This window comes from Callorhinchus milii, unplaced genomic scaffold, assembly GCF_018977255.1.
Source record: "Callorhinchus milii isolate IMCB2004 unplaced genomic scaffold, IMCB_Cmil_1.0 Scaffold3, whole genome shotgun sequence".
NCBI lineage: Eukaryota > Metazoa > Chordata > Chondrichthyes > Chimaeriformes > Callorhinchidae > Callorhinchus > Callorhinchus milii.
This window is the reverse complement of record NW_024704744.1, coordinates 28441101-28454655: the sequence shown is the minus strand read 5'-3', so window position 1 is coordinate 28454655 and position 13555 is coordinate 28441101. Positions and strand designations below refer to the sequence as shown.

General features: G+C 40.3%; 1 protein-coding gene across 2 annotated transcripts in view; it reads right to left on the bottom strand.

The window, feature by feature from the left end:
- LOC103185001 (protein eva-1 homolog A) overlaps window positions 1-7820 on the bottom strand; it is a 162178-nt gene extending 154358 nt beyond the window's left edge. For both annotated transcript variants that reach the window (XM_007903307.2, XM_007903308.2), the window contains exon 1: window positions 7588-7820. In XM_007903307.2, coding sequence (XP_007901498.1) covers window positions 7588-7750 — 163 coding nt within the window. In that variant the 5' untranslated portion in view covers window positions 7751-7820. The remainder of the gene's footprint in view (window positions 1-7587) is intronic.
- Between the last annotated feature and the right edge of the window lie 5735 nt (window positions 7821-13555).

Sequence of the window (13555 nt, the reverse complement as noted above, 5' to 3'; positions counted from 1 at the left end):
TGGAGCTTTCTATGTTTATCCTTTTCCCCTGCACTTTCCCCATGAAGTATTTTCCTTGACATGTTATTTTGAATACATGGAGCTTGCATTGTTCCCTAGCTATAAATAGAAATAAAGTGCAATAGTAGATATTAAAGTCGTCAGAAAACACACATTGCATGCTTTTAGAATATTGCAGTACATTACAATTACTCTAATAGTTGTGGCAGTTTCCAAATGTTAAAAATTGATCATTGGAAACACTCAACAGGTCAGGCAGCGTCTATGGAGAAAAGAAAGTGAGTCAACGTTTCGGATCCATGACCCAGTTCTGACGAAGAGTCGTGGACCTGAAACATTGACTCACTTTCCTTTCTCCATAGATGCTGCCTGACCTGCTGAGTGTTCCCAGCTACTTCTGTTTTTGTTTCAGATTTCCAGTATCTGCTGTTAAGAATGGTGATGGGTTTCCTCATGTGTCACACACCTGGTTAACCAAAAAAATGTCACTGTTCACCTTCTCACATTATTACCACACTGTAGGGATCAATCATACGTCTAGTAATCAATGTGCATATACACACACACGCAATTTCCCCAGGTCTCACATACGTGGGTAACTGGATTCCCTTGCTGATATGTCACAGCCATCTAACAATTCTACTGTTAAATATTCTAACTTCCCCTGTTTCTCTTCTTTTCATAAATACTTTAGTTTCTAAGGTTCTTGTTAGAATGAACATTTTACCCATATACAAGTTACCTGAATCTTGTGCAAGAAGATAGTTGTACTCCAGTTCTCTCTCTCTTTCTCTCTTTTTGAAGGCCTTTTCTGTTGCACAGATTGGAATTTCTGAAAAAAGCTCTGTTCTTTTTGTTCACAGTCCGTACTAAATTGAAGCGTCTCGTGTTTCATAAACCAAGCTAATATTGTGCCAATCTACATCACTGACTCTTCACTGCATTAAGCATTGAACCTAAAACCTTCAACTTTGGAGAAATGCATTGCTATCTACAAACTTGGATTCAATGTCTGCATTAGAATAGAGTTATTCTGAATTCCTTCAAATTTATGTGCAATTTGTACCTCTTCCAGCGCACATCCTTACAATGGAAACAGCATCATTTACAGTTAAGTTTGCAGATAAAGGTGAGAATGGGATTTTTTTAAATGAAAACTGGTTAAACTATTAAGTTACTAAGTTAGTACATTAGCCCAGTGGCACACTTGATACTGGGTGCACTGTGACAAACACCTGGCATCCCCATGTGTTGAATTATTAATGGCAGCTGCACCATTGGAAAGCAAAGTGAACCAGAGAGATAGAGAAAGGAACAACAATGTGGTCAAGTCATTCTCAAGCAATCAGTTTAAGAACAGCACAGGTTGAAGCGCTGTAATTGGATGGGAAACAGTGGAAACCTGAAGAGAATGTTGGAGATGGATTTTTTTAAAATGCAACATTGCACATGCCTTAAATTTACCTACATTTCAGACCAGACAATACAATAGACAAAAATAAATGAAGCATCAGTTGTTAACTTATTGTGACAAAAACAGCCATATTACAGTAATACATATCCAAATTCTGCTTGTTTTTCAGTTAACCCTGTATATCTTTGTTTACTCCCTCCTATACCCAAGTCTATTCAAGACAATATTTTGCTATGAGAAATGCACTGTTATAATAGTATCACTGATCAACACTCCACTTGGGTCTAGATTTACTCAATTCACTTCGCTGTGGGCACATTGCTTTCATCCCTTACTACTGTATGATTGACAGGACTCTCTCAGAGTTGTTGGTCACTCAAATCTGCAACACACCTTTAGGCTAAGTTTTAATAAGTTGTGGTCAGGCTGCTGGTTGAATAACCTGGTGATAGCAACATTTTCTAATAACAAAAATAAAATCACTGTTCATCCGAGCTCACTGTAATGTGTTTATATTGAAAGACTGGCAGCAAATTCAACCAAACTTGTCAGCAATGAGTTCCCATGCAAGCAATATGAAGAGTGTCAACTCCAACAACTGTTGGTGTTGTCTCAGATAGCAAGACGCTGAGCTCCTGAAACCACTTAGAGGAAGTTATTTCAGGAGCTATACAATTCCCAACAGCTCAGTATAAACAAACTGGGTGTACATCCCACTGAGCTCACTCCCATTTCCCCTTTTAAAGCTCTTGGGCCAACTACTGAATGCAAATTTTTTAACATCATTAAAGAGATCACACAATCCCAGCTTTTACTAATATTAAAATACAAACATCTAATTTTAGTGTGGAGTTTTGCACATTTGTTAAAATTGAGAGCTTTGTAAGGGCAGGGTGAAATGGCCAAATTGAAAGCAGAGTAATCAATATAAATCTGGCTTCCCATTGCCTACCTCCAAGAGTGAAACTACTTTGCTTCCTGCATTATGTTCGATAGAATCCTAGTGGATTTCATGCAGTGTGGTGGATTTGCCTATTTTGCCCACAGAATATACAGCAGTTCACTTTACAGTACAGGTAACCGCTTTGAGACATCTCAGAGATGCAATAAGATGCTATATCAAGTGCAAGGATTATTATTATTTGCTGCCAACATTATCGTGTGATAAAACCCTCAACTGTCTTTTCTTCCCCACATCCAAGCCATGACCCGCTCTGCCTTCCCTCACCTCCGTAACATTGCCCAACTCCGTCACTACCTCACCCCTCAGGCCGCTGAAACTCTTGTTCATGCCTTCATCACCTCCAGGCTCGACTATTCAAATGCCCTGCTTGTCGGCCTTCCCAACTCCTCCCTCCACAGGCTGCATATAATCCAGAACTCTGCAGCCCGTGTCCTCTCCGCACCAAACTCCGTGACCCCATCTCCCCCATTCTGGCCCGACTCCATTGGCTCCCTATCCTTCAGAGGATCCAATTCAAAATCCTGGTCCTCACCTACAAAGCCCTCAATGGTCTCGCCCCACCCTACCTCTGTGACCTTCTAACCCACACCAACCCGCCCGTTCCCTCCTCTCAGCCGGCTCTGGCCTGCTCACGTCCCCCGACCCACCCGCCCCACCATTGGCAGGAGAGCCTTCAGCCACTCTGCCCCCAACCTCTGGAATTCCATCCCCCAATCACTCCGCCTCGACCCCTCCCTAGCCTCCTTCAAGTCCCGCCTCAAGACCTTCCTCTTCGACCATACCATTGGTCACCCCTCTTCCCCTCCCTTCTCCCCCCTGACCCCAGCTCAGGTCTGAAATGCTGTACACTGTCCAGCACCTCTCCCAACGTGAAAGGCGTTATACAAATGTAATCTTCTTGTTGTTGCTATTGTTGATAAACATGACAACAATGGAGAATTCTAAAGTAGGTCCCATGTCTCCACCAACCCACTGGAGGTACATTTCATAGATCACCAACCCAAACATACTGCAAATATACACGAACCAACTACACAGGCTGATTCTCTATTGACTCAAAGAGGTAAATGAAGAAACAAAACCGGTCTGAAATCTAAAACCCACTCCAAATGACTTGATAAGTAAATGTGTTGGGACATTGCGTCTGCCCTTATACACCAATAAGGTCCTAAGTGTGATCCTTGATCTCTGCTAAATTAGGCAAACTCAACCAAGGGGAGCAGTGGGGTAGAGAATAGTACAAAGTAACACAGCCATCAGGGTTCAATATCTCAATGGCCACATTATAACGAAGCACAAAACAATGGCTGACTTCTAAATTGTCAGGTCTCTGCTACCGTTCATAGCCACTAAGCACAGGAAGCGCAAACACAAGAGGTGATGTTAGCAGCAATGTGACGACCTGAAAGTCAGACAGCTAGGAGTTGGCCAGTCAACGCCAGTATCAAGTTTCAGATATAATGCAGGTCCACAGTAAACCAAGCTGCCCTGTATTTAGTGAGGGTACACAGTAAAATTGTCTGACTTTCAGGTCGTACGTTTAGTTACATTTCAATGTAAATAAAAGGAGAAATAAATTTGGGGATTGGATTGAGCACCAGTGAACACAGAGCTTCTGCTTGTAACCTTTTGTAGAATTATTAGAATGGGAATGGTAGATGGCCAGGCATCACATTTTCTGAGGCAGACAGCGACCTGCTTCTTGTGCAGCCAAGTCAAACACATGGAGCTTCACAGCTGTGACAGGGATTTTCCTAATTTTCTCTCATCTTCCAGGAACTCGCCTGGACTTTTCTTCATGCCTTCCTATGGTAGAAATGGGAACCTCCCAACACACTGATGGTGTTGGGTCTTGAGTGTTGACGTCTGCCACACCTAAATATCACTCAGCGGTGCTCCATAAAGTATTAGACCCCACCCATGGATATTATTTTAATCCCATCCACGACCTTGTTGAAAATTAACCTATTTATTTTCTCCACCTGAACGAAAGGTTGTAACTTGTGACTGGGAAAAGGTTCTGTTGAAAAAAAGTGTTAGTTTGATGGGACATTCAAATAAGCAATCAGATAATGCTGTTTATTTATTATCATTGTATCTAGTGTGCTCACTGAACATATTTTATCTAAACAATTTCTCTATTTACAAGCAAACTTGAGTTACCAGGAAACCAATTCTTCCTCCATTTAAGTCTTTTAAGATGATGTCACATAACCTCAGGTTCATCAGCTACAAAGTTGAAAGAAATTCTTATTAACTAAAAATTATATGGTATAAAGCAGATAATCAGTTCCTAAGTGATGTTTTGCTGGTGTTGAGAGTGCATAACCTTGGGGACTCAGGAACTTAAACAGTCATAACATGACCAGAAGATGTAAGATTCGATGAACTCAGCTTGTTCATTTCTGCACAACATGCTTCTGCTAGTTCTGATACTGTGCATTTAACTTAGACTGTAAATCCTTAGAATAAAAATCCAAAAGCAACTAAGTACAGAAAGAAGTTAAGGCAGAATGTTAGGGTTTACATAGATTATTCAAGCCCTTTCTCTGTATCCGTAGATTATTACTTTTTTAAATAAGTTCCAAGATTTAATTCTAGAGAAATGTAATAGTGTTCATCTGTGTCTGTTTAAAACACCTTCGGGCAACTTACAGCACAGAGCTACTTTTCCTTCCTAAACATCGTGGAAGTTGCCTCAGTTGGTAGCATTCCTATCTCTGAATCAGGGTGTTTGGGTTCAAGCCCCAGATAGGGACTTGAGGTCATAGTCCTGGCTGATGCCCCTCCCCTGTTCAGTACTGAGAAAGCACTGAATTGTCTAAGATGTCTGGGGAAGCTGGCTTTCGGATGCAACATTAAACCAAGATCCCATCTGCCCATTTTTCAGGTAAATGTTAGGATTCCATGATATTCAAAAATGAGAAGGGAGTTTCTTCCAGTGTCCCAGCCAACAATCCCCCAAATCAATTGGCTCACTTCATGACTGTTTGCAGAAATTGGCTGCCGCATTCATCTACAAATATGCACTCACTACATTTTATCGTGTGAAGGACCTTTGAGACCTTGTGCTACATCGGATGCACAGGATTATTATTACGCCTGTAACTGGGACTTCGCTCTGCTCAAAACGGCTCCCACACTTGCCTAAATAATAATTTGGGCCAAGTGTAGCAACTGGCACTTGAAAGCATTTCCACATTATCCACGCTATTAAAAAAAATTCTTGCAAAGCACAATAACTTCTAAAATTGGAGTAACATTGAATGCTTATAGATTCATCTAACGTTTAGCCAACTTTATATTTGAGACTGACCAACTCATATTAAGTATGATTGACTTTTCAATCCATTAGTCTTGGCTGGTTTCAACCTCAGGACTCCAATGTGAAAGAACAAGAAGCTAATTTGTATCCCTCAGTTGGTTCCTAATTCCCATTTTTATACCAAAAATAAGATATTCTCATATTTGTAGACAAATATACAATTTCTACACTTCACAATAAAATCCCGTGAACCGCCTGGTTAAAGTATTAAATCTATTGATAATGTAGGCACTATATCAAATGCAAGGATTATTATTATTATCCTAATCACAACTTCAAGATGCCTCAAAGCGATTCACAGAATATACTGCAAAGTGAATTGACTGTACATTTATTATTATATAAGATTATTTTTTCAGCTATCACGCACTGGACCGAGAAGTCTGGGGCCCAAGTCGCTTTGTTTCCAAACGCTGCATCAAAGCCTATTTAAAGACCATTCCGATGGGGGTTAGTTAACATGCACATCCCCTCCATAATCATCTGAAAGGACGTGTCAAACAAATTGTCTTTATTACGGCGAGGACAGGAGAGAGTTTTGTGTGGAGGATCGCCAACCTCTAAATGGTCAGTGGAATAAACATACAGAGCCAATTAGCAGCGAAGTGACAAAGGGATGGTTTACATTTTAAACGACTCATTATTAAACAAATGTGCCTCCAGCCGCCCTGTGGTCCACTCTGGGAGCCCCACAAAGGCATGAAAGGGAATTAATGACTAACGTGGTGCAGTGTGAGTTTTGCTGGGACCTGCACAGAAAGGGTTTGTGTGACTTTGCCCATTTGAAATTATGGTTTTACTACAGGGAGGGGAGACTCATGACAATATAATCCTTGCATTTAACCTGCACTGATGTGTGGAAAGCATACCCCACCATTCCTGACCCCAGGCAAAAGTTGAGCCATGGATAATCCTTCCTATTGAGAGATCTCACCACCGAGTTACCCCATTGACCAGTCAACCCCATCCACGCCGACCGAGCGAAAGAAAGCACGTACCAATTTTGCCTTAATTCAACTTTCTCAGCGATGCGGTAAAGGGAAAGAGATGGGATCTTCCCAGAGGAGCCTGTAAACAGCCCTGCCAAAACAAGGTGAAACATGCACAGCCCAGTGAGTCTGGTTAACCTGTTTATCACAGTGGAAAGCACTGCACAGTGCAAGACTGCTTTAACTCTTGGGTCCCAATGGACAGAGTTGGTAGAAAATAACTTTGTTTGAATCAACTGCGTTGTTTATTACTGAAATATTGCCCTCTTTAATCTGACATTTCGGGAAAAACCACCTTACTGCAGTACTGTGTGTCCCTGAGAATACGATATCAGAGCCAATTCTCCAGTGCAAATACCTTATACTCACTTCCTCGTTTCTCTGAGTTTCAAGGTGGAAAGTGGTAGAGTGTAAAAAGGAAAGTCTTGTAAAAGTTTACCCAATTAAAGTAATTAACAGAGTGGGGGATGATGGATTCGTGTTTACACTTTTCCAAACCTATTACAAAGCAGCACTTCGCTTTAATCCAATCTGAAACAACGCTATTTATTTGCATTGCAATTTACAACAACAAAGATGGGACAGACTTGTGTGTATTTAATAAGAAATAGGATTAATTATTCTCGTGAAAGCGATTCTTGTGCCTCCAGTCTCAGTGATTTTAAACTACTGTACATTTCACAATCTTTAGTCACCTTCTTCCACAATAATAAATATATACAGTGTATATATATATATTAAAACGTGTGTTCTGTTTGAATGTGTGTGTGTGTTTGAATCAACTGCAATATTTGTTACTGGAGTATTAACCACTTTAAATTCGCATTGATAAGATATTGTCTCTACAGTTCCCCCCTCTCTCCTCTGTGTGTTGTCTGTCACTCACATCACCTACCAGAAAAGTCCGAAGAGGTTTTGGCAAAGCTGCTGAGCCAAAGTAGACCCATCACTCTCAGGCAGATCCCATCCAAGCGTGTGCAACGCGCATCTGGGAAGAACATCCTCAAAACAAATCTCCGGCTTGTTTCCCCACTCACTTTCCTCGCTCGGTTACTCATTCCGGACAGTCATGTCGGGAAGCTGCTATTGCACTGTGTTGTCAGCTAATCCCGTTTGCTGGAGTGCAGATCGCTGCTGTTTTGCAGCCAGGCTTTTTAGCCAAAGTGAAGGAGAAGAGAGCAAGGCAGAGAGTCGGTGAGAAACTGCAAAGCTCCTACCTGAGGCACTAGTTTCCCTGCGGGTCCTAACGCCCTGAATCTCCTCCCAACACCTTTCCCCAGAAAAAAAATTCACTGATCTCAAATCTCTACCAACCCACACTGTTCTCTCTCTCTGAGCCAGCAACACCCAACCCTGTCAATGACATCATGTTGAACCCTGGAGTTGCACTGACCCATCTCCTCATAGCTTCTCTCACCAGTGACATTTGTAGTCATGTTGTTGCCTAACACGGGGACGTCCCCAAGGGCTTAATAATGCTGATGGGCGCCCGAGCTGGGGCTGGGAGGGGGGGGAAGATGACTGAAAAGTGGTCAAAGAGATGAACGAGTAGGTGGACAACTTCAATTTTTCAATGGTTCTTATGTCTGAAATGACGCCGCAACGTGCTGTTTAAGATGTGAAGATCCACTCTGTGGACAACAACAATAACAAATTGCATTTATGTAATACTTTCACATCAGGAGGATATTCCAAGGTACTGAAAAGACTATCAGACAATGGTCAAAACCAACCTAAACTGTTGCATAATTCAATTGAAATTATAATTGGATACAAATGAAACAACTTTCAGCATTATGAGTCACAAATGTTTATAGACTCATGCAATAACAACAACAACAACATAATTACATTTGTATAGTGCTTTTCACATTGGGAGGACGTCCCAAGGCGCTGGACAATCAGTGTTTCAGACCCAACCTGGGGGTCGGATTGAGGCAGAGGGACTGCGGGATGAAGTTCAAGAGGGTGGGGGCAGACTAGGCGGGGGACGTGAAGCAGGGACGCCTGCTGAGCGGAGGGAGCAGGCAGGTTGGTAGGGGGTTAGGAGGTTGCAGAGATAGGGGGAGCAAAGCCATGGAGGGCTTTGAAGGTGAGGACCAGGATCTTGAACTGTATCCTCTGAGTGAGTGGAAGCCAGTGGAGTCGAGAAAGGATGGAGGCGATAGGGTCACGGAGCCTGATGCGGAAGAGGACACGGGCTGCAGAGTTCTGGATGATCTACAGCCTATGGAGGGAACAGTTGAGGAGGCTGACTAGCAGAGAGTTTGCATAGTCAAGCCCAAATGTTATGAATGCGTATACGAGAGCTTCGTCAGCTGCGGTGTGAGACAGTGGCGGAGCCAGGCAATGTTGCGGAGATGGGGGAAAGCATCTGGGGTAGTGGGGTAGAAAGGATAGTTGAGGGTCAAATAAGACGCCAAGGTTCGGGATTGGCTTAGTAAGGTGGAGAGTGCATCCTTGGATGGTGAGCTCCAATCAGGAGAGCCTCGGTCTTGTTGACCTTCAACTGAAGAAAGTTAGCTCTCATCCAGGAATTGACAGCAGTGGTCCTGGAGTCGAGGAGGCAGAGAGATAGAGTTGGGTGTCATCCGCGTACATGTGGAAGTTGACCCTGTGTCTGAGGATTGTCACCAAGTATGTATATATTGAAGGGAGCGATGCGAATGATGCAATACATCATTAAGCTGATAATGGCATTAAGGAAACACCGCACTGGTTGCTAGTCAATTGATGCTCTCTGTACGTGTATATAGGTTGTGACTCCAGAGCCAAGCTCTCCACCTGACTGTATATAAATTAAGTTGTTGTTGTTGGTTATGGGATGGCACTGGTACAAATTGATTTCACTTTTGCATAGGATGTACAATTTTTAAAATTATTTATTTCCAGGTTTTTTTTGGTCAGCAGGTTTAAGCCTTCACTTCAGGTGGATAACAGGAACTCTCTGTGAGCTTCTTGGTGAGCAGCACAGCTCAGTATAAAATATGTAAAAGCGTTGCCACCATAATCCTACCCAATCAGGTATATTGATATATCCCGACCCAAAGCTTGAGCAGGAGTTGCTTACCTCTGTGGATGGACAAGACATTAAACTAGGGTGCTATCTACCTGTACAGGTGGATATTAAAGATCCCATGGCACTATTTGAATAAGGTAAACATGTGTTAATTCCCTATTTAAAATTGATTGTTCACTGCATGACTGTTTGTGAGACATTGCTCTGTATAAACGACTGCCACCTTCATTCACAATAAACAATCACTGCAGTTTACAGTATATCCTGTAAGGTGCTTTGAGACGTCTTAACAACATCAAGAAGCATCATATCAAATGCAAGGATTATTATTATTGTCTTAACTAAGATTAATTGAAAGGCAAGCTACATTTTGTTTATTGAAAAGATACTGGCAATATACAACAAGTGGTAAAGCAGAATGAGGTGTACATCAATTAGTTTGGAAAGTTATCAAAGTGCTAGTAGGCACTACTTGGAGATATTTAAAGATACATTAGAAAAATAACTGGGATAAATGAAATCCTGAGGCCCGAAATATCCTACACTCCTAATCCCGGGATCCGAAACTGTAAAGCACTCTGAGACGCCGTCCAGTGTGTAGGGCGCTATATAAGTCCAAGTTGTTGTTGTTGTTGCCTTAAGAACTAGAACTTAATTTGCAAATTAAGATGAATTTAAGAATTGTCTAAATTCTGCACATTCTTAAATTTAAAACAATGCTATTAAGGCTAGGACCATGAGATTATTTTGGAGCTTTGATATGCAGTATATCCTGCAAAGTGCTTTGGGACGTCCTCTCTAACTGAAAGGTGCTACACCAAATATAACAATCATTATTATTATTATTTTTATACAAATGAAGATAGACACAAAGCCCTGAATAAATGAATATGTGTTCACACTTAATCAATGAGTTTGCGTAGTAAATCTGACTTAGACCAGCATTCATTATTCTTTTTTGTACCAAAATGTCCAAATGATTTAAATAAATTGTTCGCAATGATTCATACTAGTGTCTAAGCAAATCTCAATACAGTTGTAATGAACTTTCTTGTTACCTAAGAAAAAGCCAGCCAATGGCCTAATGTAGTTTTGAAGAGTTTGTTGACCTGTATCTAGCACACAATGAGACACTGTGAATCTCCAAAGCTTCTTAATAAGTTGACCTGTTTCATTTAGAAAAATATGCAAGTCTCTAAAAAGCTTGACTTAAATGCACTGTGCAATTTCCATCCGAGCAGTTTTCCTCTGGGCTCTCAGTTGGACACCTCCATTAGTATATTATTATTTGGCTTTATGGTCTTGGTATTTATCTTGAATGCTATGTATAGATGGAGGAGACCACAAACACCATTTTTGGGCTGCATTTTTTTCCTTCAAATTACTAGGGCAGGACATGAACAAGTTTTTATTTCAGGCACCAAGTATCAAACTCTCCCAGTGGAGCATAGTTAGAAACAAAGTAAAAGTCTCTCCACTCTACAAAACAAATTGCAGTCTTTATGATGAGGAATTCTTATTCTTAGCGAACATCATAACAAACAACCCTAAACTGTGTTACATTCCCAACCTCAGAAAAGCACCCATTATGGTAGCAGCATGACTCCATCTGCTTTCCCCACCAGTCTTTCTATCAAATGTGAGTGAGAGTACAAATTAGTGCCAAATTAAAGACTATTTGTGCTCCCATTAAAATTAACACTGAGACTGCCCTAACATATTGACTTTTTAAATTCCTATTCTAAGCATGGCGAGGAGGGAAGGAGAATGAACCGGATGCTGAAATGAATCCTTAAAAGTTTAGAAATTAAGGAATTTGCTGGAGCTTTCCGACACAACTTCTATTTGAATTTTTTTTCTAATCCCATTTTCCTGGGATTTGTCAAGCAGATCATCTATTTCACAGGAAGTCAAGCTAATTGGTAACTGAATAACCTATGGGGATTTCTTTATTTTTACTATAACAAGTTCCAAAACATCCACAAACTATCAAGTACATCATTAGCTTCAAATGAGAAAGATTCCAAAATCCAACAGAGACACTGGTTTAGTATAAACTATTGGTGGACATAATCAATTTGTAAAATAATCACATTACCAGATTTTGATCTTTATTGAAAATCCTTGCTTTCTAAAGATAGGATCACTAAGGATTCTTCAAATGTTTGGAATTTTAGCATTGAGACAAAAAGAAAACCCAGAAAAAATGTGGAGGAAGTACACCAGACCTGATCGTCCCTCAGTTACTGAGCCATGCAGTGAATGACCAAATTTATTTTGAGGATTGTTGGCCAAGACATTAGGAGAAAGTCCCTTCTCTTTTCATATAGTGCCATGGAATTTTTAATATCCACTTGAACAGGCAGATGGGGTCTCGGTTCAATAATAATAATAATAATCCATGCATTTGATATAGCGCTTTTCACGTCTTCTAGACGTTTCAAAGCGCTTCACAGAATATACTGTAAAGTGAATTGACTGTATATTTGTGGGCGAAATGCAGTGGCCAAATTGAGCACAGCAGTGTCCCACAAACAGTCATGGATTGAAGTGATCAATTTATTATTGTTTTTTTTTCTTGAGGGATTATTATTAGGCATGTGGAGTAAGGAATCTTGCCCAAGGTTTCGTCTTTTTTTAATTTTTTTACATTTATTTATTATTTTTTATTCATTTCTTTTTATTTTTGTCTCATCAATATACAGAGAGGAACAGGGTGATCTGCTGCAATGGAAAGCAATTGTCCAAGTGGAACTTTGTAGCATGGAAGTTTATATTCTGGAGATTTGCTGGATTACCTTTGAAAGCAAGGAGAAACATTTTACGTCAATATGTTAAATTAATTGAGTAGAGTCCAAGATAGTGCAGATACGATTTGTGGAAGGTCAGAACTACTTAGTTTGCTCATTCCATGCTTTCTTATAAGCTTTGTAGTTTGACTAAATGCAATGCTAATTGGTTCCAACATCATGTATCTATTATATTCCAATCACTAAAATAAGTGAACTTTTTGTTAGAGTTTATTAGACTCAAATAAGGACTGCAACCATTAGTGATACCAGATGACAAATCCCATCTCTTTATTCTTCTTGCCAGTGAGTACTGAAGGATGTCTTTATTTATATATATATATACAATTGTGGATGTACACAACTATGATTACTATGTTACATATGCAACTCAGTTGGTGAGTTCAAGTGGCACTTCAGGACTTCAGCTCAGAGCTTAGGCTGACATTACACTGCAATGTGAGGTGGAGCTATATTATCAAAGGTGTTGATCAAACTATTCTGGATCTATCGCCTTCTGGAAAATACAGAAACGTTTACAAATTACACAAACATACTAAATGTATTTATGTTATGAATATTTCCATAAACATCTCTATATGCACAAATATTAGAGTATAAAAGTGAAGTGCTAACAGATCACGCTTAAGTTTTTCATTTTGATACTACAATATGATGTGCGCAATATGGTAACAGCTTTTTAACATTAAACAATCTAATTGTTCATTTTAAACAGTTACAGAGCTTAGATTGGGAGACTTTTGTAACACACAGAGGCAGAGGCATCTTTCCCCCATTCACAACCTTTCACTCTTAAATAGAGCTTTATGTGAAGTCTCACAACCATGTGACAAGTATATCCTAAACTCTTCTCCAGTACAATTTTATATTCTCAATCGGAATCTGAGTAATGAGAAACATGTTCCTTGAACAGAATTTTGTAATCGGCTAAAAATGTTAGACAGTACTAAATGATTCTTCCAGCACAAAATGAAGGCCACTCTTTGCTGTGATTTTCAATGAAATCTTCCTGGTTGGAATGTAACACAGAATGT